Here is a 27,419-nt window from a genome sequence, read left to right on the forward strand (position 1 = left end):
GAGTGATGCACCCACAAGCCAAGACATGCTAGCACCCACCAGCGCTGGAGGAGTGAGGAACAGCTTCTTCCCTGGAGCCTCCAGAGGGGGCCTGGCCCTGCCCACAGCTGGATTTTGGCTCAGTGAAACCGATTTTGGACTCCTGGTCCCTAGAACTGTGAGACAATAAATTTCTTTTGCTGTAAGTCACCAAAGTTTGTGATAAATTGTTAGAGCAACCACAAGAAACAAACAGAGTCCCCCAGACATTCTAATTTTCCTAAACCAGCACTCATTATTTACCTGGTTTTCCCTGACAGGTTATTCAGTTTATAACACTTCACAAAACAGCCATCTTTGTGAGGTCGGTGGTGTTGAAATGACCACCTCTATTTTACAGATAAAGAGTCTGAGTTTCAAGGAGTTCCGCGTGATTTTCCCAAGGACAAGCAGCAGTCGATTATAGAGCAGTGACCTACTCATAGCTTCTCTGAGCCCCAGAGTTCTTTTTCCACTAAAACATGCCGTCTCTCCGCTTAGTAGTATTTATAATTTTAACCTGATCCACTTCCTGGATTCAAGCAACTGCCTCTAGGTTGTGGGAAGGGAAGTAAATGCCAGGCTAGGGTTCTGGTGAGAAGGCATTCGAGAGAGAAGGAATAGTGAGACGAGCTCAGGGTTTGGACAGAGATGAAAGGAGGCCACGTAATCCTGTGGCCATCACCTCCAGGGAGGCTAGACCACATCCAGGGAGGCCAGACCACGTCCAGGGAGGCCAGGCATGGGAGGCCGTTCATGGAATGCCCCTGGCAGCACCTCTCAAATGCCAGGGCTCTCAGGAATTCACGCCCATGCATGAGTTCTTCAGTCTGGTTCTCCGCCTTCCTCTCTTTTAAGGCAGAGATTATAGCAGAAGCTGTGGTACTCCTGCAGTGAGTTCATCAAAAGCCTTCAACATGTGCATATGCCTTTGGACTCCAAAATTTACAAGTGGCAAAAAAATAAGAACAGCACCTGTTATATGTGGGCAAAAACAACCAAAACAAAGCACAACAAAAGGACCCATATGATCCCAGCCAGCATCAGTAATTCTGGGACCCCACCTGTTTTCATTTCCTAGGGCTGCTGTAACAAAGCACCACACCCTGGGGGGTTAGAGCAACAGAAGTGTATCATCTCACAGTTATGGAGGCCGGGAGTCTGAAATCAGGGTGTCAGCAGGGCCACGCTCCCTCTGGAGGCTGTAGGGGACCATCTGTTCCGGCCCGTCTCGCAGCTTCTGGTGGCCTCAGGCATTCCTTGGCTTAGAGATGAACATCCTCCCACTGTGCGTCTGCGTGCAGATTTCTCCTTTTTATAATAATATTATACTGGATTGAAGTCCTACCCTAATGACCTCATTGTTATCTCTGCAAAGACCCTATTCCCAAAGACGGTCATATTCTGAGATCCTAGGGGTCAGGGCTCTGACCTGTCTTTTAAAGAGGACAGAATTCAATCCAAAGCACCACCCCTCTCTCTAACATGACAGCCCTGCCAGAGAAGCTCCCAAGGGGCAAGGGTTCCAAGCAGGCTGTTCCGGACCTGGGATTGGGGTGGTCCTCGTAGGAGCGATCCTTGAACAGAATCTGAACCGCATCCCCATTCTCTTGTGGTCAGTTTGGTTTCCTTTGTTGCTGAAGAGCATCCTCACGCCCCTCTGGGGACCTGCAGACAGGGCCCCACAGCGCTGATCCACAGAAACTTCCTTGAAAGGAAGCCACACTCGCACATCAGAACCACATAAATTGCCCCCCAGGTCTTCATAGTCGCAGCACCTCAGGGCCCAGAGACCCTCCTGGCACAGAGGAGGTGCAGTAGGTGCTCAGGAAATCATGCTAAAGGACAGAAGCTGTCCAACCACCTCAGTTGACAGGTGGGAATGGGTCCTTTCCACTCAGTTTATTAGGCTCCTTAGGCCTCGGTTTTGCCATCTGTAAGATGGGAATAAGGAGGAAGGAAAAGTTAAGAGTACTAATTTTTCACTGGGCTCTGTGGAGCCCTAGACCCAGGGCCCTTGGGAGGAGGAGAGCAAGATGGAGAATCTGAGCCTCCCAGCCCCTTTCTCTCCATCTCATAACTGAGCTTCAAGTAAAATTTTAAGGTCATGCAGTTTACAGAGATGTGAAAAATGTCTGGGCTTAGTCACCTTTAAGGCACCTCTGACTCTGACAGTCTATCAGTTTTGGAGGAAAGAGATACTCAGAGCCACTGAAACATTTTACAGGCAGAAATGTTGCCAACTGTACAAAGGCAGAAAGTGTCCTGGTTAGAGCAGGGACTCTGGGCCAACTGCCTTGTTAGGAACCCGTCTTGACTCTTATTAGCTCGGGGACCTAAAGTAAGTCACTTAACCTCCTTGGTGACAGTTTCTTCACCTGAAAATGGGAATAATAATAATAGTACGTACTTCAGAGGGTTACTGTGATAATTTGTGTATAGAATGGGACCTGGCAAACAGGAAGTGGTAAGAGTGTCTGGTTATTCTTGTCCATCAGAAGGAGTTATTGACAACTTTGTGGGCATATATCACCTCTCCCCACCACGACCAGGTGCCATCTATACAATAGATACTTGAATCAATGAATGAATCACAGAAACTAACCCATTTAATTATTGGCAAGTTTATCTTTTCTGCCTGAAAAGACATCTCTCTCACTCTGCCTTGGAGCTGTCACACTCGTTTATTTCTGGCTCAAATCTACAGACTTAAAATATACGTGCGTGCCTTATGGTTTCAGCCATCTGTCTGGTACCTCCATTTCTGTGAGCATATATTAGCTTTCCTGGCATAGGTAGTGAACAAAACACAATAAATCACCACTTTCTTACAGCCTCTTGTTAATTTTGTTTTTATTTGTAAGAAGATTTTAATAGTATAAAACTTCAGTTTTTTTTTTTTTTGGGGGGGGTACACCAAGTTCAATCATCTGTTTTTATACACATATCCCCAGCCTCTTGTTAATTGATCACAGTATTGCGTGGTTCTCTAACTGCTCACCTGGATTGTAGATGAGATTTGCATCTCTGAAATTGAGGGCTAGCTTCTGTGAGGAAAGAATAAGTGTAATGGATGGGGGAGAGACAAAAAAATGAATATCTACAGTGTGAGAAAATGGTGCAATTTTAGGATCCAGATTCAAAGACTCATAGAATATGTAAAATGATTTCATCCAACTCATTTTACAGATAAAGAAACAAACACCCAGAGAAGTCTGGAATTGTGTCCCAGTCACAGAGTCAGTAAGTGGCAGTCTGGACTCACACCTTGTCTCTTGCCCTCTCTCTAGTTTTCTTTCATTTGCATCCACTTCAACTCAAAGCCTCTGAGTGCCTGCCATGGCTAAGTCTACTTGCTAGCTGTGTGACTTTGGACAAGTTGCTTAACCTCTCTGAGCCTCCATGCATCTTCACCATGCAAGGGGAGCATAATAGTGCATGTCCCATAGGGCTGCTGGAAGGGTTCAGGGCTGCAGTGCCTGCATCTAGGGTGTGTGTGTGGGGGGGGGGGGGGGTGTGTCTGTACACTCAGTACCTGGCAGCTCTGCTCACCAAGACTATTGACACAAGGACAAAACTTAGCAGCTTTCTTTTGTACAGTTCTGCTCACTGTGGAGATTGGAGCCAGTTTCCTCCATGGCTCTCATCGATAGCCCGCTGTTTCAGAGACAGGGAATTTCAGTGATGACTCTAATCCAGGGTTTCTCACCTTGGACACGGCTGACATCTCATCCCGATAACTCTTGGCCGTGGAGGCTGACCTGTGCATCCCGTGCTGTTCAGCAGCATCCCTGGCCCCCGCCCACTCAATGCTCGAAGCACCTTCCCAGTGGTGACAACTGAAAATGTCTCCAGACATGGCCACTGTCCCTTGGGAGGCAAAACGGTCCTCTGTTGATAAGCACAGCTGCCATCCCTGAAAACGGGAGTGATCACTTACAGCACCTGGAGAGACGTGGCGACCCCTTTCTCAGGCCTTACGCCTGAATCAACACAAGACCCCACCACCAGATGCTGTCCCTGGTCCCACGGACCTTCGGGCAGACCATAGTGCACCACAAAGTAGAGCATCTGGTGCTTCTGGTGCAAAGCTGACCTGGAAGGCTGATGGGCCCCCTCCCATGGTCACACCAGGCAGGGCCCTGGCCTGCTGTCCACTCCTGGGTCTCAGGCCATGGGTGTTCTCTCTCTTGCGCAGCTGTCTCTAGACACCACTTCCCACGATCTGCTGGGACTCTTCCCTTCCCTCCAGGCCTAGCATTGCCATCTTGTTGACTACAGTTGATGTCTTTCTCTCTAACCAGCTCCTCCCAAAGGACACACGTGCCCGAGTGTCTTCCCAGGAGGGACCCCCATTGTATTCTCTGCCACTCACGAGCAAAGGACTCCCAGACCCTGTGGCCAGCCCAGGTTTGGGGGATCCCCCCCTCAACCCTCCTGCAGGAGCCAGGCTCCAACCAGTGTAGAAGGGAGCACTGATGTGTTCTCTGATGTTGCCTGTCCTTAGGGGGCTCAGCCTGGCTCTACCTCTTACTGTGTGCCTCTGGCAGGTGACAACCTCTCTGAGCTTCGGTTTCCTCATCGGTAGATGGAGCTAATAACAGTACTTACACTTACAGGACTGTGTCAGGATCAAATAAGACAAAGCATGCAAACGGCCTAGCTAGCTGCCTGGCATGAAGTTGGCACTCAGTAGGTACCATTAATATTGCTGAATGTACTCTGCTGGGAGAACCCACGTTGGAATGAACAAGTCCTAGGAAGAAAGCAACCGTAGATGAAGTGGTTTCTGGGTACTGGCCACTGAAAGAGTTGCTGTGGCCATTTCAGAGGGGGGATGGGGGCCCATCATGTTAAGATTCCTGGGGGTGGTACCAGTTCATTGTTTCCATGGAAATCCATTGCAGAGCTGTGCGTGAGCCATTATGCTTGAATTGTGTGCTGTGTTCAGGTCCTTATTTCAAAGTCCTTCATCCCCAGAGTCCTGAGATGTCATTCTTATGTCTCAATGGTGCAGAGGCATTTTAGAGAGATGAGACTTGACTTTGAATGGATGGTGGGGTCGTGGTTTGGGGATTAAACACCTACCTAGGCTCCATATAGGATGTTGGACTGTTTTGGATTTTTTTTTTTCTTAGTTTTGGGAGAAGCAGCTCAGTGTAGTGAGAGAACACATCCTTGGAGGTTAAACCGAGGGTGTTAATCCCAACTCTTCCATTTGTTAGTTGTCTGCATTTAAGCAAGCTCCTTCACCTTAATTTCCTCACCTAGAAAATAGGTGTGGTTACATCTACTTCATAGTGTGAATATTCAAGTCAATGTACATTAAATACTTGCTGTATTGTAGACAGTCAATATTTGGGTTATATCCCTTTTAGGAAAAATAAGGTTCTGACAAGAAAGATTACCAAAATGACTAAAGAGGCAGTAATGTTCTTCCTTTACAAGTTGTCCCAACCCTGGAAAAACAATGCTATCAATTTCAGACTCAAGACATTTGTACACCACTGCATTTGCATTCTCGATGTTTCTGTGCATTCCAGGGGCCTTTAACATTCCAGATTCAAAATATCATCTTTTTAGCTGACTGTCTTGGTGAATGAGCTGGAATTAGCAAATATTAAGTGGCTGAATTCTTGAACTGGGTCCACTGGCCTGGCTACATCCTGTGTAATTAAGATTATTTCCCAGTAAAGATGGAAGTAAATCATTTTCTGAGACTGAAGCCAAACTCACGATGTATAAGGGCTTGTGCTATACATCCTCTTCAACACTGATTTGACAAATAATTACTGTCTTCTATGCCCCCAGATTCTCTGAGATGGAGATCCTAGAGATGGAGCAGCTGGTAAAACAGGAAAGGGCTACCCTCTTGGGACTAACACTGTAGTCAGGAGGTGGGGCTGATGAGGGTCTAGAGATAGGGTGCAAAGAACAGACAATACACAAATAAGTAAGTAGAGTAAGTTCAGATAACTGCACTAGGAAGGAGAAAGGGATTGATGTGTTTGAGCATAAAAAAGGACAGAGAGCTGGAGTCTATCGAAGAGGAGGATAGTAGTTAGAGATATGGGGGGAAAAGACAGGGTCTTGCAGTTAACATAGGAGTTTATAAGCTGTGTCAAGCAAAGAGATAGTATTTTATCTTTATGATGGATAGTCATTGGAGATTTTTAAGACAGGTTATATAGAATGCACATTGGTCTTTTCTTTCACATAACACAAATCACTAAAAACCAGATTTTTAATTGAATGTAGAAAAGAAACCCTGTTATCCAATATGATGATCATTTAGTTAATCAGAAACATCAACTAAAATGGGAACTTGTGAAAAGTGACTATACCTTAAACATTTAATTTTAACTCCAAGCATGTAAACATGCATTTGCTTGTCATTCTTCTCATGCAGGGTCAAAAGTTTGAGTAGGAAAATACGGTTTGGAGTTCTCCCTTTGAAATTTGTGCAAAACCGTAATCATAATGCAAGCTTTATGATGTCCACTTTTGGTTTCTCGAAAGTGGGGCATCCACATGATATGTAATGCATTTAATTAAACTCTGTAATTACAAGGAGAACTATAACTGGCACAAACGGGTTAGTGATGAACACAGTTGGCTCTTGGGAAACACATAACTTCCTGGTGAGAATAGATGTGTCAGGCCAGGAAAGTTCAGCCTTTTCTGAGCAACAGTTGTTACAGCTTATGTAGAGAATAAAATGTCCAGGTTAATCCAGCAAGTCTGTTGAAAGCTTCGCCTGTATTGCCAAACCAAATATCACCCAGCTCTGCTGGGCTTTAGGGAGTTATAGAAACACTACAAGTATTTCATCTGGGGCTGGGGATGGGATTGTATTATTTCAAATATTGCATAGCGAATCCTTTTGTAAAATGCAAGCCAAAGCGTATAATTACTTCTTGATTAATTCGTAGGCGGAATCTGAACTTTTGCATATTAGATTTGCCCAAAGATAAACACAGCGGTAGGCTTCTATTTGTAAGTTATTTAACAACCCTTGAAAAAAAAAAAAAAAAAGCCTGGGAAGCAGAAGGGCTTTTATTCCTCCATGTTCCCTAATTTCCTTTGAAGGAAGTTATCTAGAGATGCTGGCTAAAGATAAGAAAAGGAGTATATTTTATGGGGATGAGGTCAGCAAACTTCCTCCTGCAGACTGAACAACAGGGGTAGAAATCTCTGGAACAGCAGGCTCTCAAATCAACCCAATCAGATCGGCTGGAGCAATAGGCCTTTCCCCAGCCAAGCCTCTTCAACCCCCGGAAGGCAAACATGTGGCCTGTTCATGTCAAAAAAGATCCTACCCAGTCCCTCTCCTCACCCGGCTCCCCAGCTCAGGTTATCGTGTCAGCAGGACCAAGTGTCAAGTGCACTCCTCTGAGGACACCACCTCAGTCGTGCTCCCTAACGAGCCCCGATGTCCATGCATGATGCCTCCCTTATACTGGAAGCAGAGCTCAGGTTCAGAAGCTGGTACATGAGTCGTCTCTGAAATGTAGCTTTGGCTTTTGACTTGCTGGAATGCAGGCTTAGCCTCCCTGCAAATCCACACCAGCAGATTTAAGATGCGCAGATGGCTGAAAGGTAAAGTTGGGGGACAATCTATAAAAAGAACCGACCTCTGTCTCTCCTAGTTAATTGTAGCCCCCCGTGACTTCTCAGTTCTAATCTTTCTTCCCACCCGACTCCAGCAATGGTTCCAAAAGAGATGCAGCTTGTGACTGGCTTGCATAGAAACGCCCATGTCCCCCATCCCTTGAGATGTGGCCCTCGGTTCCTCTGGCCTCAGTTGTCACGCCTTTCACACGACCAGAGCCTAAAGACCTTAGTGAGCATGCATTTGAGTGGTTCCCAAACTTCTGATTTTCCTGGACCAGGAAAAACTCCAGTTTCGTTTTTCAACATGATGCATTTCTCACAATACACGAGGCCCGGGCCGTTGGGGACTCTGTCACCGGCCGCGGCAGCTCCCCATTCTGCCCCCACCCCTCACGTCCCAGCCTCCACACAGAGCCCAGAACCCAGTCCATGATTCACACGTCCCGAGTTTCTGCCCCAACGCCAGTCCACACTTCACGCACTCACTACGAACCCCCACTCACCTTTCAAGGCACAAATCAAACATTAATTCCTCCTTTCTGACTCTCTACAAACTCCTCTCCATTCCCTTGCCTGAAACAAGTAGTATGGCTTTTCTCTCTCTATGAAGCTTTGTAAATAATTCTAGCATTTGTTATCTATTTATGTGTCATGCAACTCACAGAATTTTATTTTTTTAATGCTGGCTTCTCTGCGTTTCCTGTTAGACTGTGAGCTCCGTGACGAATGGCAGGCTTATTCCCTCTTTACTTCCAGCACCTGTTCAGAGCACGGTGCACACTAGGCATTTGGCAAATGTGACTCGAGTACAGTCCTGCCCCAATATGCAGTGTTTTGCCACTGTCCTCACGAAACTGTATTCACATCCTGAAACCCAAGCACACACTCGGTTATCCCCTGGGCTGTTGGGCTGCTCCGTTCTTCCCATACTGTGGTTGAATGTACCGTCACCAACGCCAGCAACAGTAGCTCTTGCTTGGATGGCAATTTGTAATTTTTAGAGGGATTTCCATCCACCATCAGTCTGAGAGCATCTGGTGATACCACATGAGAGTCCGAAAGGAGATGATCAGACCCATTTCACAGGTAGAACAACCAAGAGTCCTTGGTGGAAGAGAGGTTTGACCCGAGCTCAACCAGCCTTGGCAGGAAGCTTCCCTAGACCCCACATCCACATGGAACGATGGGAAGATCCAGACCTGGTCTGAGATAGGACGGGTGACTGTCAGGTTAGGGAAGCCTGAAGAGAAGATTATTATCAAAGACAGCAAATGTCAACTAAAAGCTAAAAAAAGCCGTGTGACCATATACCCATATGCCTGCCATAAGTCTGGGGATATGACGCATCCATGACCAAACCCAGCACAGAACAAAAAAGCCAAATCAATAGGCATGAACTGTCTGCCTCCAACCTTCAACACTGCAGCCACTTGGCTAGCGAGTTTCTCCTCTTACCTCATCAGTCCCTGGAGTGTCCTTCTGTGTCTCCCTCTGCTGACGCCGAATCCGAATCCCTCTTCTTCCTCCAGAGGGTTGGGGTCTCTCAGGCCCAGACTCACTGAGGCCTTGGTCCTCCGATCCCAAATGCCCTCTTCCGAGGCTCCCACTGCCTGCCCCTCCTCCAGATGTCTGCCTTCAACCGCTCGAAATAACTCCAGCATCCTGATAAAGATCAGCCCTGCTAAGGAAAAAACAAAGAAGCCCTCATACACAACAGGCTCTCAAATTAAACAGATCAGACAGGCTGGAAGGCCAGGCCTTTTCCCAAAGCTGCGCTCTGTAATGCTTGGGTGGCGGGTGGGAGCCAGCGTGTACATACTGACAGGACCCGGTGCGCACATCTTCTCCCAACTCCGTGTTCTATGACGTCACTTCTGTCGTTTGGCATTGTCTATGGCAGGAGACCATGGAGATCGGCAAAAGCCAACCGTTGAGCATTTACCAGCACACACGCACAGACACACACACACACAATCTTCTTGAGAGTGTGATGAAAACTACAAAGCTTCTCCCAAGAAAGACGCACATACACAGTGTCAGCATGTTACCCCTAATTTCAGGGACCTCATGATCCTCTGAAACCCTATAACGGAACCCCCCAAGTTAAAGACCCTTATTCCTAAGCTTTCTGATGGTTCTTACAGGGAAAAGAAAATAGGAATGAGCATTGGAGCCAGAAAGGGAGAGCAAGAGATTCGAAAAATTTTGTTGCTAAACCACATTTAATGTTTGGAAGCTTGATTATGTCACCATTTTACAGATGAGGACACTGAGGCTCAGAGAGGTTATGTATCTTCCCCAAGATTCCACTGATACTGAGTGATTGAGCCAGGATTTGAACTCTGTTCATCACACCATTCGGAATGAGGCTTCCTTTGGAAGAAACAGTGGAAAAGGCCACTGTGGGAGGCAGAACATGGCCCCTCCTAATGTCCACATTTGAATTCCACCCAACCCGTGAATACATCACCTTATGTAGCAAGGGGTCCTGGCAGATGCGATTAAGATGAAGGACCTTGAGATGAGAGGTGATTCAGGATTACCTAGGTGGGCCCGATATAATGACATGAGTTCCTCAAAGCAGGAGAGGGGCCGGAGGAGTGGGTCAGAGAGATGGGAAGAGACAAGGACTCCACTGACTGTTGATGCTTTGAGGGTAGAGGAAGAGGACCATGAACCGTGGCCTCTCGGAGCTGGGAATGGCCCTCAGATTACAGGCAGTGAGAGAACGGGAGCCTGGGTCCTTCCCCTCAAGGATCTGAAGTCTGTCACAACCCCTGATGAATAGCAAACAGATTCTCCCGCAGGGACTCCCAAAGGAGCAAAGGCCACTGATCACTTGGTTTTGGTCCAGTGAGACCCACGCTGAACCTTTGAACTCCAGAGCCTGTGAGATAGTACGTCCATGTTGTTTTAAGTCACTTAGTTTGTGGTATTTTTTCGTGCAGCAGTAGGAAAGGAATAGAGTCACTTTCTCTGCAGGGCCTTTCAAGAAACAGGCCGTTTCCCTTCCACACACTGTAAGGGAGGAGCAGGTTCTGGGGGGTGGGGGGCAGCGGAGGGGAGGGGCCGACCCCTGTGACTCCAGGCTCCCCTGGTTCCTCTGCAGCCGCTGAGATGTGCAGACCTCAACCAGCCCAGTGGTGGTGCTGGTGGAGGACCTCGCGCAACGTGGCCAGGAGGACAGTGGGCCTTGGAATCGTGGACCTGGTCCTGGCATTGCCACTGAGTTTCAGAGCCTTGGCAGGAAAATGGCCTCTTGGAGCCTCAGTTTCCTCCAGTGTAAAGCTCTACAAACCACTCCAATACCATCCACTCATAGGGCCTTTGAGATAAGAAGGGTGAAAGTGATTTGTGAACTACCAAGTGTAGCTATAGGTGAGAGATTTTTACTGCCGTTGTTACAGCATCTGTCTTTCTGGCATTTTTTGTCTTGTGTTCCTTTCCCTTTTACAAATCTCAAAACACCACTGAGAATTTAGGGCATGAATACCCTGCAGTGGTCCTCAGTGCCCCTCCCCCACAGGCAGAGTGGACAGAGACAGGATTTGGGCTCCGGGAGACAGCTTCCCTCCCTGGATGTCTCGTGTCACTTCGCCTTTCTGAGCCTTGGCTCAGCACCTGGAAACGATGCAGATGATACACTGACTTCCTAGCTGGTCCTGAAAGTTGCCGGTCAAAGACCAGCCACAGTCCCTGGCACATCTCAGGTGCTCAGGAAACGGTAGCTGTGAACAGGCGCTGAGGAGGGCTGGCTACCAAGCAGGCCAACTTGGCAGCCGCAGACTCTGGGCTCTTGTCTGAGCTTGACCACAGATGCTTCTGGCACTGGACAAGTGGCTTGGCTCTTCGGGTCCCAGGACCTATAAATTCTGATGCCACTGCCACTTCCTGCTCCCTGCTCAGGAATGAAATAAAGTTTACAGCTGCTATAAGGGGGTCGGGGTACCTGACAACAGTTGCAAGGAGACATCACCCGTTGGGACTGTGATTCTCCCCATCCTGAGTGCTGTTCGTCCCACGCGGCTCACACCGTCTCATGTCCCTCCTACAGTGCCTTCCAGTGGAGGCGCCAGTATTCACACACAATACCCATGATCACAGCAGTCCCCGGCATTCGTGAAACACCTGTTTCAATAGTGTCCACGTGCAATGGCTGCTCTGGTTTGTATTTCACGATGAAGAAACTAAGCCTCAGAGAAGTCAAACGACTCACCCAGAGTTACACGGGTGACAAGTGACAGAGTGGGGTCTCAGCTGAGTGACTCAGTGGCATGACATTTCTTCTGTGCCCTGATGCTAGTCACGTGTACCCCTGCTGATAATTCTTAAGGCCAAAGGAGGAGTTCCAGCTCTTGAGCCCCTTGGAATTCCCCAGGCTGGGCCAGGTGAGTCACTGCACTTCCCAGCCTGAGCAGGTGAGGGACAGCAGGGGCTTGAAATGTTCCCCTTCACATCCCTAATCCTGAGGGTCTCCTTTTCTGTCTCTGGGGTCATCACGATGAGTCACTCTGAGCCAGGGTCACGCTGTCTATTCACACAACTTTGCATCTCGATTGAGAGTAGTTTAACCTCTGTACGAATTGCCATTATCTGGGCACTACCTGGTCTAAGCCATTTCCCAGGACCCCTGTCCAATGGGTATATCTGCCCATCACACCAGCACGGATGAGAATCACTGGTCCCCTGGTCAGAGACACTGCTGATACTTTACAGATGGTTGATTACATCCGGGAATATTTAGAATGGTGGATGAGAAAGAAATGGGCCAGGCTTTTAAGTACCTCCTGCGAACGCTATTTTATTTTGAACTTCACAACAACGCTGTGCACTAGATGTTTTACACCCATTCCGTAGATGACGAAGCGGGAAATCAGGGACGGCCAGTAATTTTTGAGAAGTCACCCGGCTTGAAAGTAGAGGAGCCATGACGCAGGGACGGCGCCCCTGGGCCCCGCCAGGCCTTTGGTTCGCATGCTCCCGAGCAATGTTCCTCACCCGACTCTGCTGCTCCAGCTACTGCGCGTCTCTGCCTAAGTCAGGAAACCTCTCTGAACTTCATTTTCCTCATCTGTAAAATTAGAGATTGGCTCTTGTGATACATTGGGCCAATTACAAGGTCAGAGAACACAGTCTCCACACAAGACCATGCTCATTTCTGATGCCAAGTGCAAATCTCGGGGGGGTTCCCCAAACCACCCTCCGGTTTGATGATTCACTCGACAGACTCACAGACCTCACGGAAAGCTGCTGTCCTCATGGTTGAGGTTGTCACAGGGAAAGGATGCAGATTAAGATCAGACAAAGGAAGAGCTGCAGAGCGCCAAGCCGGGGGCTTCCAAACACGAAGCTCCACTGTCCTCTCCCTGTGGAGTCAGGAGGGATCGCCCTCTGGACATTGATGTGTGGTGATGCACACAAAGTGGGGCCGGGCAGGGAGACGCCCCCAGACTTGCTGTTCAGATGGGGGCCTCTTTACATAAGCATGATTGATTGCCGGTGTGGTTGGTCTCAGTCTCCAGGTTGACTGTTCCCATGTGACCCAAAGTCCCCCACCCTAAGTCACGTGGTTGGTCTTTTGGCACAACCAGCCTCCAGGCTGAGACTGCTGAGTGAGGCCACATTTACAGAAGGTCCAGTGAGGCCAGCCCTGGCCCTGAACAAGACACTCATATCATATGTGACACGGATTACCTCCCAGATGCCAGAAGGCAAAGGCCAGCTTCTCCTTGGGAAAAGCCAGGTTCTCTCCTACACAGCTGAAAGCCCCTCTGGCTCTTCTCCCCGTGCTCACTCCCACGGCCCTGTGTACCACTGGACTGCTCTCCCCAGTGCCAGCTCCGTCCATTTAAACCACTCATCTTGCTTCCAGATCTTTATTCCCTCCTGTCTGCTGCTTATTAGGTGTCCAGTTCAGCACAGCGTGTATATTATTGACCAGCTACGGGCCAGCTATGGTGCTAGGGTTCGTTGCGTGGATGAATGTCAGCCTTGAGGCGTCAGAGAGTATAAGTCACATATGAACAAGGACTAGCACAGAGAAGGGGTTGAAAACACAGGCTGTTTTGAACAAACAAATGTTCGGTTGGTATTGTAAGTATCATGGTTGGAATGTGGTCAAGAGAACATCCTCTTGGAAAATTGCTCACAGACTTACAGATGTTTCCAGGGAGTTAAGTGCTGGGCATTGGCTGCACTTCAACCTATAGATGTGCTGTGGATCTGCCCCAAGGGGGCCATTGGACTAAGGGCCAAACAGAATCTCAACTAAACGAAGCACCACACAGGGATCCTAAACACAAAGAGAGAAAATCTTCACTGGGCAAAGAATATTGGGTTTGGGTTCATTTGATTCTGCCATTCCTTTAACTTTTGCTCCTTCTTCTTTCCATGTGTTTCCCCAGCTTGAAATTGCTGGCAGATGTTCAATATGCCTTTGGGCTTCCCTTCCACCCTGCCTACGAGGGGCAGTTTACTCTGGAGGAGAAAAGCCTCTCCCTGAAAATCATGCAGTACTTTTCCAACTTCATCCGATCCGGGTGAGTGGACCATGTGTGCCTGGAGGCTGTCCTGTGTGCCCCTCCCTCCCCCCCCATTCTGAATGCAAAGGCCACACTTTGCATCAATGGACTCACCCTTTCCTCCCTGCCACTGGTCTCCCTGGCTCAGTCTTCCCTCTGGCCAAAACGACCTTGGCATAGGTTAGTCTCAGTCAGGAAACACCCCAATCACACACTCCCTTGTTCAGCCACCCTTGATGGCTCTAGATCAGACTGTTGACACTGGTCCAGATAAGTCTTTGTGGTGGGGGCCATGCTGTGCATTGTAGGTTGTTTAGCAACATCTCTGGCCTCCACCCACTGGATGCTGGGAGCACCTTGCCCCTGTTCCAGTTGTGAGCACAAAAATATTTCCAATGTTGGCAGATGTCCCCTGGAAGGCAAGGTGATTACCCTAAGTGGAGAACCACAGTCTTAGATGATCAAATGAAGTTACGACACTCAAGACCCTTCCCCTGGCCTCCCCACGTACCTCTATTCCAGCCCAGCTAGGGTACTCACTGTTCCCACTTCCAAAACTGGTTCCTGCTCTCCTTTCCACCCTGTGGTTTCCCTGTCTCCCTTTACACCGGACAAGTAGTGCTCACCTTGCGTGATGCTCAGCCCCCTGGAAACTTTAAAGGGAAGTTGACATTCAAAGGGAAGGTGGCCAACAGGTTTGCCCAGCTCTAGGCCCACCTTCCTGCCCAGGTCTTGAGCAAACAAAGGCATTCCAGACACTGGCTGTAGTGTGCAGATAAAAGGATACCAAGGTTGAAAGGGACATGGTGGCCTCCTGAGCGCTCAGAGAGTCAGAGGGCAGTGCTAGGTCCTGTGTAACACTGCTGGGTCATGAACTCATGTCTTTCCTCTTCCAGAGATGGCCTAAGAGCGGTGAGTCAGGGCCTCTGCACCTTTAGTCACATGTAATGCAGCTGTTAAGAGCATAGCCCTGGAATTAGATCGGGTGGGTTCAACTCCTGCTCTGACACCTAAAGATGTGTGACTTGGTCCTCAGAGACCATGTGCAAGTGCAAAGTGATACCAGAGGATGAACGGAGAGAGCAGTTTCCCTCATGGGTGTTTCTTTCTTCTCATTTCCCCAGAAATCCCAACTACCCTCATGAGTTCTCTAGGAAAGCGCCTGGATTTGCATCGCCCTGGCCTGACTTTGTCCCCCGTGATGGTGCAGAAAGCTACAAGGAGCTCAGTGTCCTCCTCCCCAATCGACAGGGCCTGAAAAAGGCCGACTGCTCCTTCTGGTCCAAGTACATCCAGTCTCTAAAGGCCTCGGCAGGTAGGGGGCCAGGGTCACAGGATCACAGGGATACCATTGGCACTGCCCCTTCCCCTGAGGCTCTCACAGTCTGGGGGGGGGCTCCTCATTGTCAAGGGCTTCCTATTCTAATGGGGGAGGGGAAGGGCACAGGGAGAAGACATTGGGGGGCCCAGGGTGGGGAGGGCTGGGAGTGTAGAGGGGGGAACCGCTGGCAGCATTGGTGTGGGGAGAGAAGGCAGGATCTTGAACTTCATGCCCGCTGCCCTTGGAGGCTTGGGTGAAACATCTGGGAGAGGGATTTCTAGCCAGGGGAGAAGTGGGCATTTCACATCTTCCTGTTGAAGAGAACTTCCTGTTGCAAAGGTGCTGAGAGGAAATGAATCATGATGAGGGCACTGGGAATATAGAGGTCAGTACAGTGCTCTTAAGAAGCTTCCAGAAGAGTGAGGAGTAAGTGACATAACCCAGTGAATGTCCTTCAGCTTTCCTGGTCCCGAGATGAAAGCCTGCCCCCAAACTAGTGAGACCCCAAAGGAGGGAGGCCTCGCATCTCCCCAGAGGGTCTGGGAAGGCTTCCTGGGGGAGGTGTTGCTGGGATTGCAGTTTCAGCACAACCGGAGCTCTTCATGTGGGGAGAGGGAAAGTGGAGCACTCAGCAGGGAAGAGACCTTGACCAGCATACATTTTAGACTCTCAGCTCTGCTTTTATCTTCCAAGGCCAAGTGGATCTCCTGAACCCAAGTCTTATTCTACCGTTAGCATGTCTCTAGAGCCAGAGGGAAAGTCTGGTGCCTTATCCCAGAAATGTCCCTCTGTAGGGCATTAGTAGGCTGGGGTCTCTTTGGTCTTTGGGCCAAAGGGAAAGAGACCAGGGAAGATCAGTCCTGATCCACAGTGGACCAGCCTTGCCACTCCCATTTCAGATGAAGCTGAGGCTGGGCCATCAGCAGGCAGTGAAGAGGAGGACCGGCCGGCTGCCTCTGGGCTGACAGAAGATCTCTTGGGTCTCCCGGAGTTAGGATCCAAGACCTACAGCAAGTGACCAGCCCCCGAGATCTCCCCGTATCCTGCCAGCCCCACCCCAGCTGCCACCCTGGACACCTTATTCTCCAGCATAGCCACTAACTTTCAATAAAGTGTCTACATGCAGAGAAGCATTGGTGACTCAGATTTGTTAATTCAAGACAGTCCTTGGGAGACACCAAACTGTCTTAACAGTCCTCCAGAGGTTTGAATCCCAGGCTGCTGTTTCCTTCCAGTAGATGTTGATGGATAATAAATCCTCTGTGCATCGGGCCCTGTGCTAGGTGCTGGGGAGGCAAGGACCCTGCCCTCTAGAAGGAGAGGAAGACAGGTAAACAGTGACCCAGGCAATGAGGACCCACCAAGGGCAGGCCCCAGAGTGACACAGTGTCACTTGTGTGATGGATCGAGTTCTCTTGTGAAGGTTCCAGAATGGAGTTAGGAGGCCAACTCGGGCTGTGACAATATTCTGAGCAAGAGACAGTGAGTCTGGAAGAAGGCAGTGAGAGCAGAGCTGGGGGGAAGGCACAGACCCACGGACCCTTCAGGAAGTGGAAGTGACCGGACCTGATTGAGTGTGAGAGAGTGGAGGTGCAAGGATGCAGAGGTATCATCCCAGCTTTGGGCTGATTTGAGTTCCCAGATAAGCACCTGACTTTATCATTCACCTCCCGAGGGACACACTTTGGAAGGCAAATCTTCTGTTATCTTCTGTTTAAAACTCTCTCTCTCTCCCCCCACCCCTTTCTTTCCTGCCCCTCTCCCCCCATTATGCATACACGCAATTAACCCAAAGTCAAAGCAGGTGGAGCCAGTTAACAGTCTGTCATTCACATGGCATATCATAAAATGTGTTCACACGTCATCTCATTTGAATTCAGAACAAAGTCGTGAATATTCATATGTTGGGACTATCACCCCCATTTTGCAGATTCGAAAGGCAGAGCTCGGAACGGCTTTTTAAAAGATTTTATTTTTCTTTTTCTTTAAACATTTTTTAAATTAATTAATTTTATTTTTCTTTGGCCGTGTTGGGTCTTCGTTGCTGTGCATGGGCTTTCTCTAGTTGCGGCGAGTAGAGGCTACTCTTTGCTGCGGTGTATGCGCTTCTCAGCGCAGAGCACGGGCACTAGGTGCACGGGCTTCAGAAGTTGTGGCATGTGGGCTCAGTAATTATGGTGCACAGGCTTAGTTGCTTCAGGGCATATGGGATCTTCCCGGACCAAGGCTCAAACCTGTGTCCCAGGCATTGGCAGGGGGATTCTTAGCCACTGTGCCACCAGGGAAATCCCAGAGCTCAGAAAGACTTACATTGTGCCTAAATTCACACAAGGGTGAGGTGGAGGATCAGAGTTCAACTCATGTCTCCTGATTTCTGTTTCCTCAATCTTCCTGGACTTCACATAAGCCTATAGCCACATCATGTGTTCTATAAAACCTATTGATATCACTGAAAACCCCAGGTAACCTCTAACCTACATTATAGGCTTTTTTGTTGTTGTTGTTTCAGGTAAGTAAACAAAAACCCAACTACAATGCCTTAACTAAAGAATACTCCCAGAGGTAAGTGGTCCCAAGATTGATCAATGGCTCAGTGATGCCATCAAGGACCCAGACTCTTTGTAGCCTTCCTCTTTGCTATCTTTAGCACATAGATGATGACTCACTTCACTAACACAACATGGCTGCCACAGCTCCAGATATCACATCCCCTCCTGACAGCATCCCTTGCTGGAAGCAAGGAGGGCAGGGTACCAAGGGCCTTGCCTTCAAGTGCCTCTTTCTTTTCTTGGAGGAAAATCTTTCCCAGAAATTCCTAGCAGATTTCCCTTTACATCTCATTGGCCAGAATAAAATTGTATCCCCACTTTTAGACCAGTCACTGACAGTGGGGAATGGGCTTACTGTGATCTGATCAGACCAGGCATGACTTATTCCCTAGAGTAGGAGATATTGCTGTCCCAACAAAGCTGGGGTGCAGTGAGCAGAGACGAATGGAGAGACAGTTATTGGGGTAGGTAGCTGTCACTCTGTCACATAATTAGTCTTTGCTTCCAAGACCATGAGAGTTGGTCCCACACACCCATGCTTGAGGCCATTCTTGTTTGGCTCCATGTCATGGAGCAACTGAGCCCGTGCGCCACAACCATTGAGCCTGCACTCTAGAGCCCATGAGCCACAACTGTTGAATCCGTGTGCCACAGCTACTGAAGCCCACACACCTAGAGCCTGTGCTCCACAAGAGAAGCTGCCACAATGAGGAGCCCGCATATCACAATGAAGAGTGGTCCCTGTTTGCCGTAACTAGAGAAAGACCATGTGCAGCAATGAAGACCCAAAGCAGTCAATAAATAAATAAATAAATAAATTTATAGAGGGCAGGGATATGGGGATATATGTATAAATACAGCTGATTCACTTTGGTGTACCTCAAAAACTGGTACAAGAGTGTAAAGCAATTATATTCCAATAGAGAGTTTAAATAAATAAATAAATTTATATAAAAAAAGAACTTCATTAAGAATTTGATATTTGGAAAGTTTGTCAAAAATATCAAAAAAAGAAAAAAGAAAAGAAAGAGCCCCATAACCTCTCTAGTCTCCAGTTTTGTCTCCTGTAGAATGGATTCAACTGAGCTTACTGGGTGAGCAACACTGAGCGAGGTGTAAGCCAGAAGAATTGTGTTTTCTCCCACAATTTCCCATTTGTGGTTGGCAGAACAATGCCTCCCCAAAGATGAACATGTCCTAATTCCCAGAACCTGTGAGTAATTAAGATTACAGGGCAAGGGGACATTAAGGTTGAAGATGGAGTTAAGGTTACAAATCAGCTGGCCCTAAAATAGGAAGAAAATAGCTGGAATTACCAGGGTGGGTCCAATGTAATCTCAAGGGTCCTTAAAAATAGGAGGGAGGCAGGAGAGAGGACCAGAGAGATGCCAGCATGAGAAGGACCTGGCCCAACATTGCTGATTTTGAAGATGGAGGAAGGGGTTATGGACCCAGGAATGTGAGCGGCCTCTAGAAGCTGGAAAAGGCAAGGAAGTGGATTCTTTCCTAGAACCTCCAGAAAGCAATGCAGCCAGCTGACACTTGGATATTTGCCCACTGAGAGTCATGTCAGTTTCTGATCTACAGAGCTGTAAGATAATAAATTCGAGTTGTTTTCAGCCCATAAGTGTGTGGTAACTTGTTATGGCAGCCATAGAAAACTCCTACACTATTGTGCTTATTCAGAGGTTTATTTTATCCTGCACTTGGACCAAAGCTCAGGCACAGCTCATTATTTTCCTGATAATAAAACTCTCACTTCCGTCCAATATCAAAACCCCAAACTCACCATCAATAGCCTGGAAAATGGGGCATTCACATTCTTCAACATGGTTGGGGTGGGTGATGGACTGACCCTCTCAGAGCCCGTCTGGGCCACCCCCTTTGTAAACACTGCACGCAGGTCCCAGCACCGGATGCCACCTGCTACTCATTCTCAGTCTTTGAAAATTGAGATAGAAAACATCCCATTTGAACATCCTGTCCTCATCATAATGCCTACTTTGCAGATTTGCCCTGCTGATGGAGGGTGCTGTGTACAGGAACAGAAAACCAGAAAGTGCTGTCCGCAAAGCCCAGACAGTTAACCATGGATTCGGGACACCTACTAGGTATGAGCCAATCCATGAGAAAGGCAGGAATGGGGGTATCAGAGGGTTCCAAGGGCCAGGCCGTCTTGGAACAGCTCTCAGAAAAGCCTGGCCAAAGAGACGCATACAGTAGTTACACCGTTTGAGCTGGAGGCCTGAGCCCACGTTGTGAGGAAGGAGCTGAGAGGCGCCCACCTAGGTCCCTCTGCCAGCCCTGCCAGGGCTGCTCTCAGAACTCGGGCCCAGCTCCTATTCTAGTACTTTCTCCTGCACCGCAGAGATGTCTGTGCATGTCTCTGTCTGTTCCAGATGGGCTGGGTCAGCCTGACGCGTGTCAGGGCAACCGTGAAGAAAAACTTTCTCCCCCTCTGCTAAGGGCAGGAAGGCCCTAGAACGCCCGGCATCAGGGCAAGGGTCACCGAAGAGTGAGGAGGTGAAGCGGGCAGCATCTCCTCCTGAGACCCAGAGTGACCTTGGGGATCAGTAAGGCAGAAATTGGGAAAGGAAGTGACTATTCGCCGTGAGCCCAACGTCAGGCTTAGTCAGCTTCCTCCTGATCTGGAAGCAACCCGAGGACAAGGAGATGAAGCAAGGAACTTTCTCAAAGGGAAGTTGTAACACAGCTGCAAGTCCCCGCCTCCGGGCCCCGGCACAGCTGCCCCGCAGGGTCGGGCACTTGGAGAGCCCAGGGTCCCCACCGGAGCTGGGAAGACAAGGGCAGCTCCTCCCGGACCATCCAATGTTGTCAGGCAATCGGTCCAAGAAAGGTCCGGACAGCTCACAAAAATCACCTGAGGCACCTGTTCCAAACTTTTGAGGCTACATAGGTATCAACTAGGACTCCTAAATCCACATCTTCAAATAAACAATACCCATACTTAATTAAAGAATTACCTCCCTTGGTCCCCCGTCTGCCAGAATTCCATTTTCCCAGCTTCTTCTCACAGTTTTCACTTTAGTTCCATCTCCCTGCCATGACTCCAGGCAGTGTGAGTTTACTTCTACTTGTGATTTATCAGCTTCATACCGGGAGTAGTGATTTCCTGATGAGAAAGACAAAGATTTAGCTCAGTTCACCTCACCCAGCCTCTCCTCACAGACCTCCGAAAGCCTAATAACAGTAGAATTCTTCTTTCTTCTTTGGATACTTCTGTAATTCTGCACAAGATATCTTTTTCTTATGCCATCAACTTTCTAACAACCCCTAGCGTACTATTTAAATGATGAACGTGTTTGCATCCCGTATCATCCTCTTCTTTTCTTCTCTTTTGCTGTCCATGCTCTTAGATTCTTTTTGTGCTGCAGCCTCCCCTAAGCCTTCCATGCTTTGTTCCACAGGGTGAGTCCCACAGTTAAAAACTAGTTAACGTCATTTTCCAGGTTAAGACTTTACATGCGCTGTTCACAGGCCAAGCCTCGAGCTAGAATTACACATCCTATTCTCTTGGTCTGTGATGCAACCCCTGGGCATTTCCAGAGGACTCTTCCTAGCCTCAAGATCAAATAGCTTCTCTTTTATTAGACTCCTTGAATCATGCCACATTTTAGAGCGATTTTGGTTCAGACCATAATATTATAGTACAGCTTCTTCTTTCTTCTAACATTTATAATCACTTTCTTTCCTCTTCTTTCTCTCTTCCTTTCCTTCCTTCCTTCCTCCCTCCCTCCCTCCCTCCTTCCTTGCCTCCGTCCCTCCCTCCATTTCCCTCTGTCTTTTTTTTCATATCTTCCGGGAATGTGTGTGTTCTTACATCCCCCTTAATGGGTCTTAGCCAGGTTTGGGTATCTCTGCCTTAAGGTTGATATATGGCTTTTAGATTTGGATGGGAGTCTGAGTTCTGACTCAGCAGCTCTCCCACTAAATGACCCACCAAACCCCTCCACCAATCGGGGCATTAGCTGCACCTGGAAAATGTGGACAAGTCATCCCTCTCCTGGCCCTGCTGTAAGGCTCCTGTAAGGCAAGAGAAATCAATGTCCTGAATAATTAGAAATTGATGGACAATCATTGGAAGATGTTTTCATTTTTCATTACCAATACATTTTTCTGTTCAGCTCATTCCTCACTTTGGGCCAGGTCCTCTGCTTGGTGCTGAAAACACAAAGATAAATAGTCTCGACGCTTGAGGAGCTCTGAGTCTAGAAGGAGGCTCAGATGAGTAAGCAGCGGGACTCAGTTCAGGGCAAGGCGTGTGATGAGAGAGACAAAACTGAGGTTTCAGGAGCCAGAGGGGGCACCTAAGTCCCTCAGATGGGAGAACGTTCTCCAGATATGTGACCCCAGGATGAGTACAAAGATGAATAAAAATAAGCCTGGCAGGACCTCCCTGGTGGTGTAGTGGTTAACAATCTGCCTGCCAATCCAGGGGCCATGGGTTCAAGCCCTGGTCTGAGAAAATCCCACATGCCGCGGAGCAGCTAAGCCCGTGCGCCACAACTACTGAAGCCTGTGCGCCACAACTACTGAAGCCTGTGCGCCCTAGAGCCCACGTGCCCAGCTACTGAGCCTGTGTGCCGCAACTACTGAAGCCCACACGCCTAGAGCCCGTGCTCCTCCACAAGAGAAGCCACTGCAATGAGAAGCCCGTGCATGGCAACAAAGAGTAGCCCCCGCGTGCCACAACTAGAGAAAGCCCATGTGCAGCAACAAAGACTCAACACAGCCAAAAAATCAATCAATCAATCAAAATAAGCCTGACATAGCTTGAGCAGGTGGGGCTGCTGTTCTAGGCACCCTCAATCTCCTGCAGGAACAAAGCGTAGCTTGTTCCATACAAGAGCCCTTAAGGCCCGGCAGCATCTGGTGAGTTTACGTGTTCAGGAGCTGCCTCCCTCCAGCTCGGGTGCCCTCCCCGACGTGCCGGGGGAGTCCCAGGTCCCTTCGGAGTTCCCTGCCCATCAGCTCCCCATCCTGCCAGGGTTCCTGGGGCTCCCCACCCTCCCCTCCAGCCATGGTCCTGCCTCCACCCTCCACCGGAACAGGTGCCCAGTTTCCCGCCCCCTGAGAAAGGCTGCCCGAGTGCCGCGCCAGAACCCCCGTCCCAATCGTGCCTCGTGAGCCAACCTTCTGGGCCTTTCTGAGGTCGGAAAGTGAGTCACAGCGGGAAACAGACAAGTGAGGGGACTTTACCAGCGAACATGGGGGCAGTGACCAACGTCTGGGGCTCTGCTGTAGTGCTGCCTTGCCTGGGGTGTGGGCCGCCTTGAAAGGGGAGGTGGGACCCAAAGTTTGTCCCAGGCCTTTGCTGGCTGGTCCTTCTCTAAGATAACCCCTGGGATCGTCTCATCCTCTTCATTTCTTTATATTCAAACTAGAATTTGTGGGGTCTCCCCTCCCTCTGAATGAACCCTCCTCCTTCTTCCCTTGCCTTCGTCCAGCTGTGCCCAAGCATACTTGAGTGCATCTGTGTGCCTGGCCAGAGGTGGGGTGATGAGAGAGAAGGGGCACTGAATCTTCACCCCTCGTGAGGATGTGGCATTTGTGTGTATCTCACTGATGGGCTAGAGCCAGCCATGGAAGAGCTGGTGTTCTGGGAAGGAAAAACAGCAAACTAGGACAGAAAAGAAGTGCCCCTCCCACCCCCAACAGCAGAGAGAAGACCCAGGACTTCCAGCCTGTCTCGTCAGGTGGAAAAGTCAGTGTGACCCCAGACACCATCCAGGTGTCTGGACAGACACAGTCTTGGACAAGGACAACGCAACATAGAAATACTAAAGCTTGGCTCCAGATCCAAATCCACTATTCTTACTTCCTTCTGGTGGCCCTTCCAGCCAAGGGTCTCTGGCCTTTCTGAAGCTTGGTGTGTTTCACTGTAAAAATATGGGAAGAAAATGACCAACGGCACAGAACTGTGGGGCTGCAATAAAATCAGGGATCCAAAGGCCTTGCTGGTCTCTGCCTGGCCTGCTTGGCTATGAGTTGGTAGAGAGCGCACCTATCCCTTTAAACTCAGACTCTGCGTTTTGGCAGCTCTGTGTCCTAGCTCAGGTTACTTAACATCTCTGAGCACCTCCAGAGTCAGTGATGAAATCCCATATTTATACCTCCCAGGGGCCCTATGAGGAATAAATAAGTTCACATCTAGCAACGGCACCTAGAAGCATGTACACACAAAAACTGCTTAAGAGGTGATTGTTATAATTAAGAATAATATTAGTAACTGGAGGTGAATTGCTCTTATGATGCAATGCTTTTTATTTTTATTTTTCTGGCTTTTTGCCACAGCCCTCTCACTTAGTTCAATAGTGTGCATGAACGCCTAATTTGTTCCCAGTTCTCTACAATTCTGGAGTCTGAAGCCAAGTGCTCATCACCCTTTGAAGGATGAGCTATAAATACACTTGGTCATCAAAAAGAGGAAGGAGCACATCTGGGCGGTCAAGAACATGTAAATTCAGCCAGAGGAGACTTCAGGGCCCAGAGCCCACCCGGCACAGTAGTCTCCCATCTGACTTCTGCAGAAGACCTCAAGGCATCCAGGTCAGGGACCACAGGCCAGCTGGCTCCCCACTCCAGCTTCCCCGGACCCCCCCCCCCCACCCAGGGTCCCTCAAGAAGGCCACAAATACAGACAGCCTTACACTCTAGGGAAGAGGGAAGTGGCCCCTGGTGGGGAGGGTCCAGGCCGTGGTCCCGGAAGGTGTGGTGTTTCCCTCTGTGGACTGGAAGTGTCTGGAGGGTCTAGAACCTGGAGGGCCCAGGAGGAACCAGCAGGTGAGTCCTGAGTGTGCAGCATATAAGCTGATGATCTTGGGCATGTTGTTGAACCCCTGAACCCCTATTTTCTCATCTGTTCAATGGGATGCTCTTGACCATCAGAGAAAATGCATGGTCACCTGCCACATCACAGATGTTCCACAGAAGTCAATTTCTGTTTCTCTTCCTCTTAGTAGTATTATCATTCCCATTTTGTATTCCAAGCAGTTACAAAGTTCCTGGCACAGGGAGTGCTCAGTAAGTGCTTTTCAGAAGAATGAAGGAAAACTCAGAGTTCCCCAGGTTATACAGAATTCTCATGATGGGACAGAGTTCACTGCAGGGTGTGGTAGACCGAGTAATGGCCCTGCAAACACGGCCATGCCCTGATACCTGGAACCCATGAAGAGGTTGTTACATGCCAAAGGGTGCTTTGCAGACATGATTAAGGTTAGGGGCCTTAATATCGGAAGACTTCTGGAGTATCTGGTTGGGGTGGAGGCCAATCAAGACACCTGATCCCTTAAAAGCAGAAGGGGAGGGCATGGAGAGTCCAAGCACAAGGATTCAATGTGCTGTTGCTGCATACAGGGACCAGACAGAAGCCTCTGGAGCTAAGTGTGGCCCCCAGCTGACAGCCAGCAAGGACCTCAGTCCTACAACCACAAGGAACTAGATTCTGCCAACAACCTGAAGGAGCTCGGAAGTGAATTCTTCCTCGGAGCCTCCAGTAACAAATGCCACCTTGATGACACCTTGATTTTAGCCTGGGGTGGCTGTGGCAGGCTTCTGACCTACAGAAACTGATAGAAAAAAATCTGTATTGTTTTAAGCCAACTTGCTATGCTAGCAATAAGAAACAAAAACACAGAGCCTCCAGGTTATGAAAAAGTCAGAACCTCCAAACTCCTTGGCTACTATACCAAGCATACTGGAAGTATAACCATCACCACCATTTGTGGAGTCCCTGCTGAAAGCCAGGCACCATGCTCGTGGCTCCCACATCCCTCTCTTCCTTAAACATATACCACCCTTCAAGGTATCTTATTGTACGGCTACCAAGGCCCATAAAAACATTAGACCTTGGGCCCCTAGGGTACCAGGCAGTGTAAATTAAGACCAATACTTTCTGGCTGGGAGAATCTTGGGGGAATTTTATTGGAACTAAACATATCCCATGCAGTAGAAGTCAAGTAATGTTCCAAACAAAGTCAAGATTTTCCCCCCAAGATTTCATAAGCCCCGTGGTGCACTAGTGTCCTGGAGTCCTTCCCATTGATGGCACCCCTCCCAATTGGGTAACACCTCACATCCCTTGGATGGGTGCAGGCTGAGGGGATTGGAGGGTGGGGGTGGGGAGGGTGGGGACAGGGAGCAGGTGGAGGAAACTTCACTGGGAAGACAGCTTGTTGCTACTTCCACCTTGAACTTTGATATCTTAAGTAGGTCATGCCCAACACATGGGGTGAAAATCCTTTAGATGTGGTTTCGCATGCCATTAAGGTAAAAGTCACCATTCTCCTCTCTTCTCACCCCTTTACTTGCTCACAGGGGCTGAAACTGGGTCAAAGATTTGGGTGCGTGTTGGTTCAGAACAAGACATGGCAAACTCGATCAGCTGGGCCAGAAAGAACCAAAACTGTTGCCTGGTCTTTCAACAACCTCCCCTTTAAAGATCTCGGGGTGCCTGGGAGAGAAGGAAGACCAGCTGACCATCTCTTTCTGAGTTCATTTCCAGTTTTAATATTAGCTATCTGCCCTGATTTAATCATTATTTCCAGCCCCCTTTTACTGATGGAAAAGTAAGCTGGGAGGGTTTATATAAGGTGCCAGTGTGTCCAGAAACGTCCAGGAGAAGCTGCCGTGAGACACAAGGGAAGATTATTTGTCATGTGCAGCAGCAAACAGTGACCCTGACCCAGGCCGAGCTCTGCCCGGATGCTACATGAAGTTTCTCATTTCCTTCTCATGTGAAGTGAGTGGTGAAAAATCCATTTCACCGAAATCCAGAGGAGTGCGAAAGCCTGCCCAAGGCCACACCCTGTAAGAGGGTTTTGGACCCAGAAGTCTGGCAGGAGGGCTCAAGCCACGAATGTCCACACCACACTGCCTCTGTGCCAACAGAGAGGAGGGGACTTCAAAGAGGCTTTTTGAAGGATGGGCTGATATTAACAATGCGGGGGCGGCAGGGGCTGCTGCTGGGCAGAGGGCCTATCATGAAGCCGAGTTCAGGGTCAGCACCCTGGGGATGCTGGAGAATCATCAAAATTGACCTTGGAAACTTCCTTCAAGGTCCAGTGGACACAGTTATGATAGGGGCCCTCTCAGCGGTGGAGAGCAGGAAGCCGGCATGCTGGGAGGACTAGGGAGGGCCTGGGCATTCCAGCCCCAACGAGAGCAGAGGCTTAAGGCCAAAACACACCCCCACGCCCCCAGACCTAGCCAGCTCCTCTTTTGCAGCCCTGGAGCTGCTTGGGCTATTGTGGTACATTCCTATAGATTGATTCTGGGGGAGACAGCTTCCCGAGTGGGGGACAAAGGGGCCTCCTCCAGGGACTGCACCTCCCCAGTGACTTCACTGGCCACAGACCCACGCAGCCAGACAGCAGA

At 49.1% G+C, this 27,419-nt stretch overlaps 1 protein-coding gene across 2 annotated transcripts in view; it reads left to right on the top strand.

Annotated features, from left to right (window-relative positions):
• Positions 1-16,607, top strand: part of TG (thyroglobulin) — a 238,538-nt gene extending 221,931 nt beyond the window's left edge. For both annotated transcript variants that reach the window (XM_057735105.1, XM_057735107.1), the window contains 3 exons: positions 14,037-14,171; positions 15,278-15,468; positions 16,374-16,607. In XM_057735105.1, the coding sequence (XP_057591088.1) occupies positions 14,037-14,171; positions 15,278-15,468; positions 16,374-16,492 (445 nt within the window). In that variant the 3' untranslated portion in view covers positions 16,493-16,607. The remainder of the gene's footprint in view (positions 1-14,036; positions 14,172-15,277; positions 15,469-16,373) is intronic.
• The last annotated feature ends 10,812 nt before the right edge of the window (positions 16,608-27,419 follow it).

The sequence above is a fragment of the Hippopotamus amphibius genome, chromosome 5 (genome assembly GCF_030028045.1).
Source record: "Hippopotamus amphibius kiboko isolate mHipAmp2 chromosome 5, mHipAmp2.hap2, whole genome shotgun sequence".
Taxonomy (NCBI): domain Eukaryota; kingdom Metazoa; phylum Chordata; class Mammalia; order Artiodactyla; family Hippopotamidae; genus Hippopotamus; species Hippopotamus amphibius.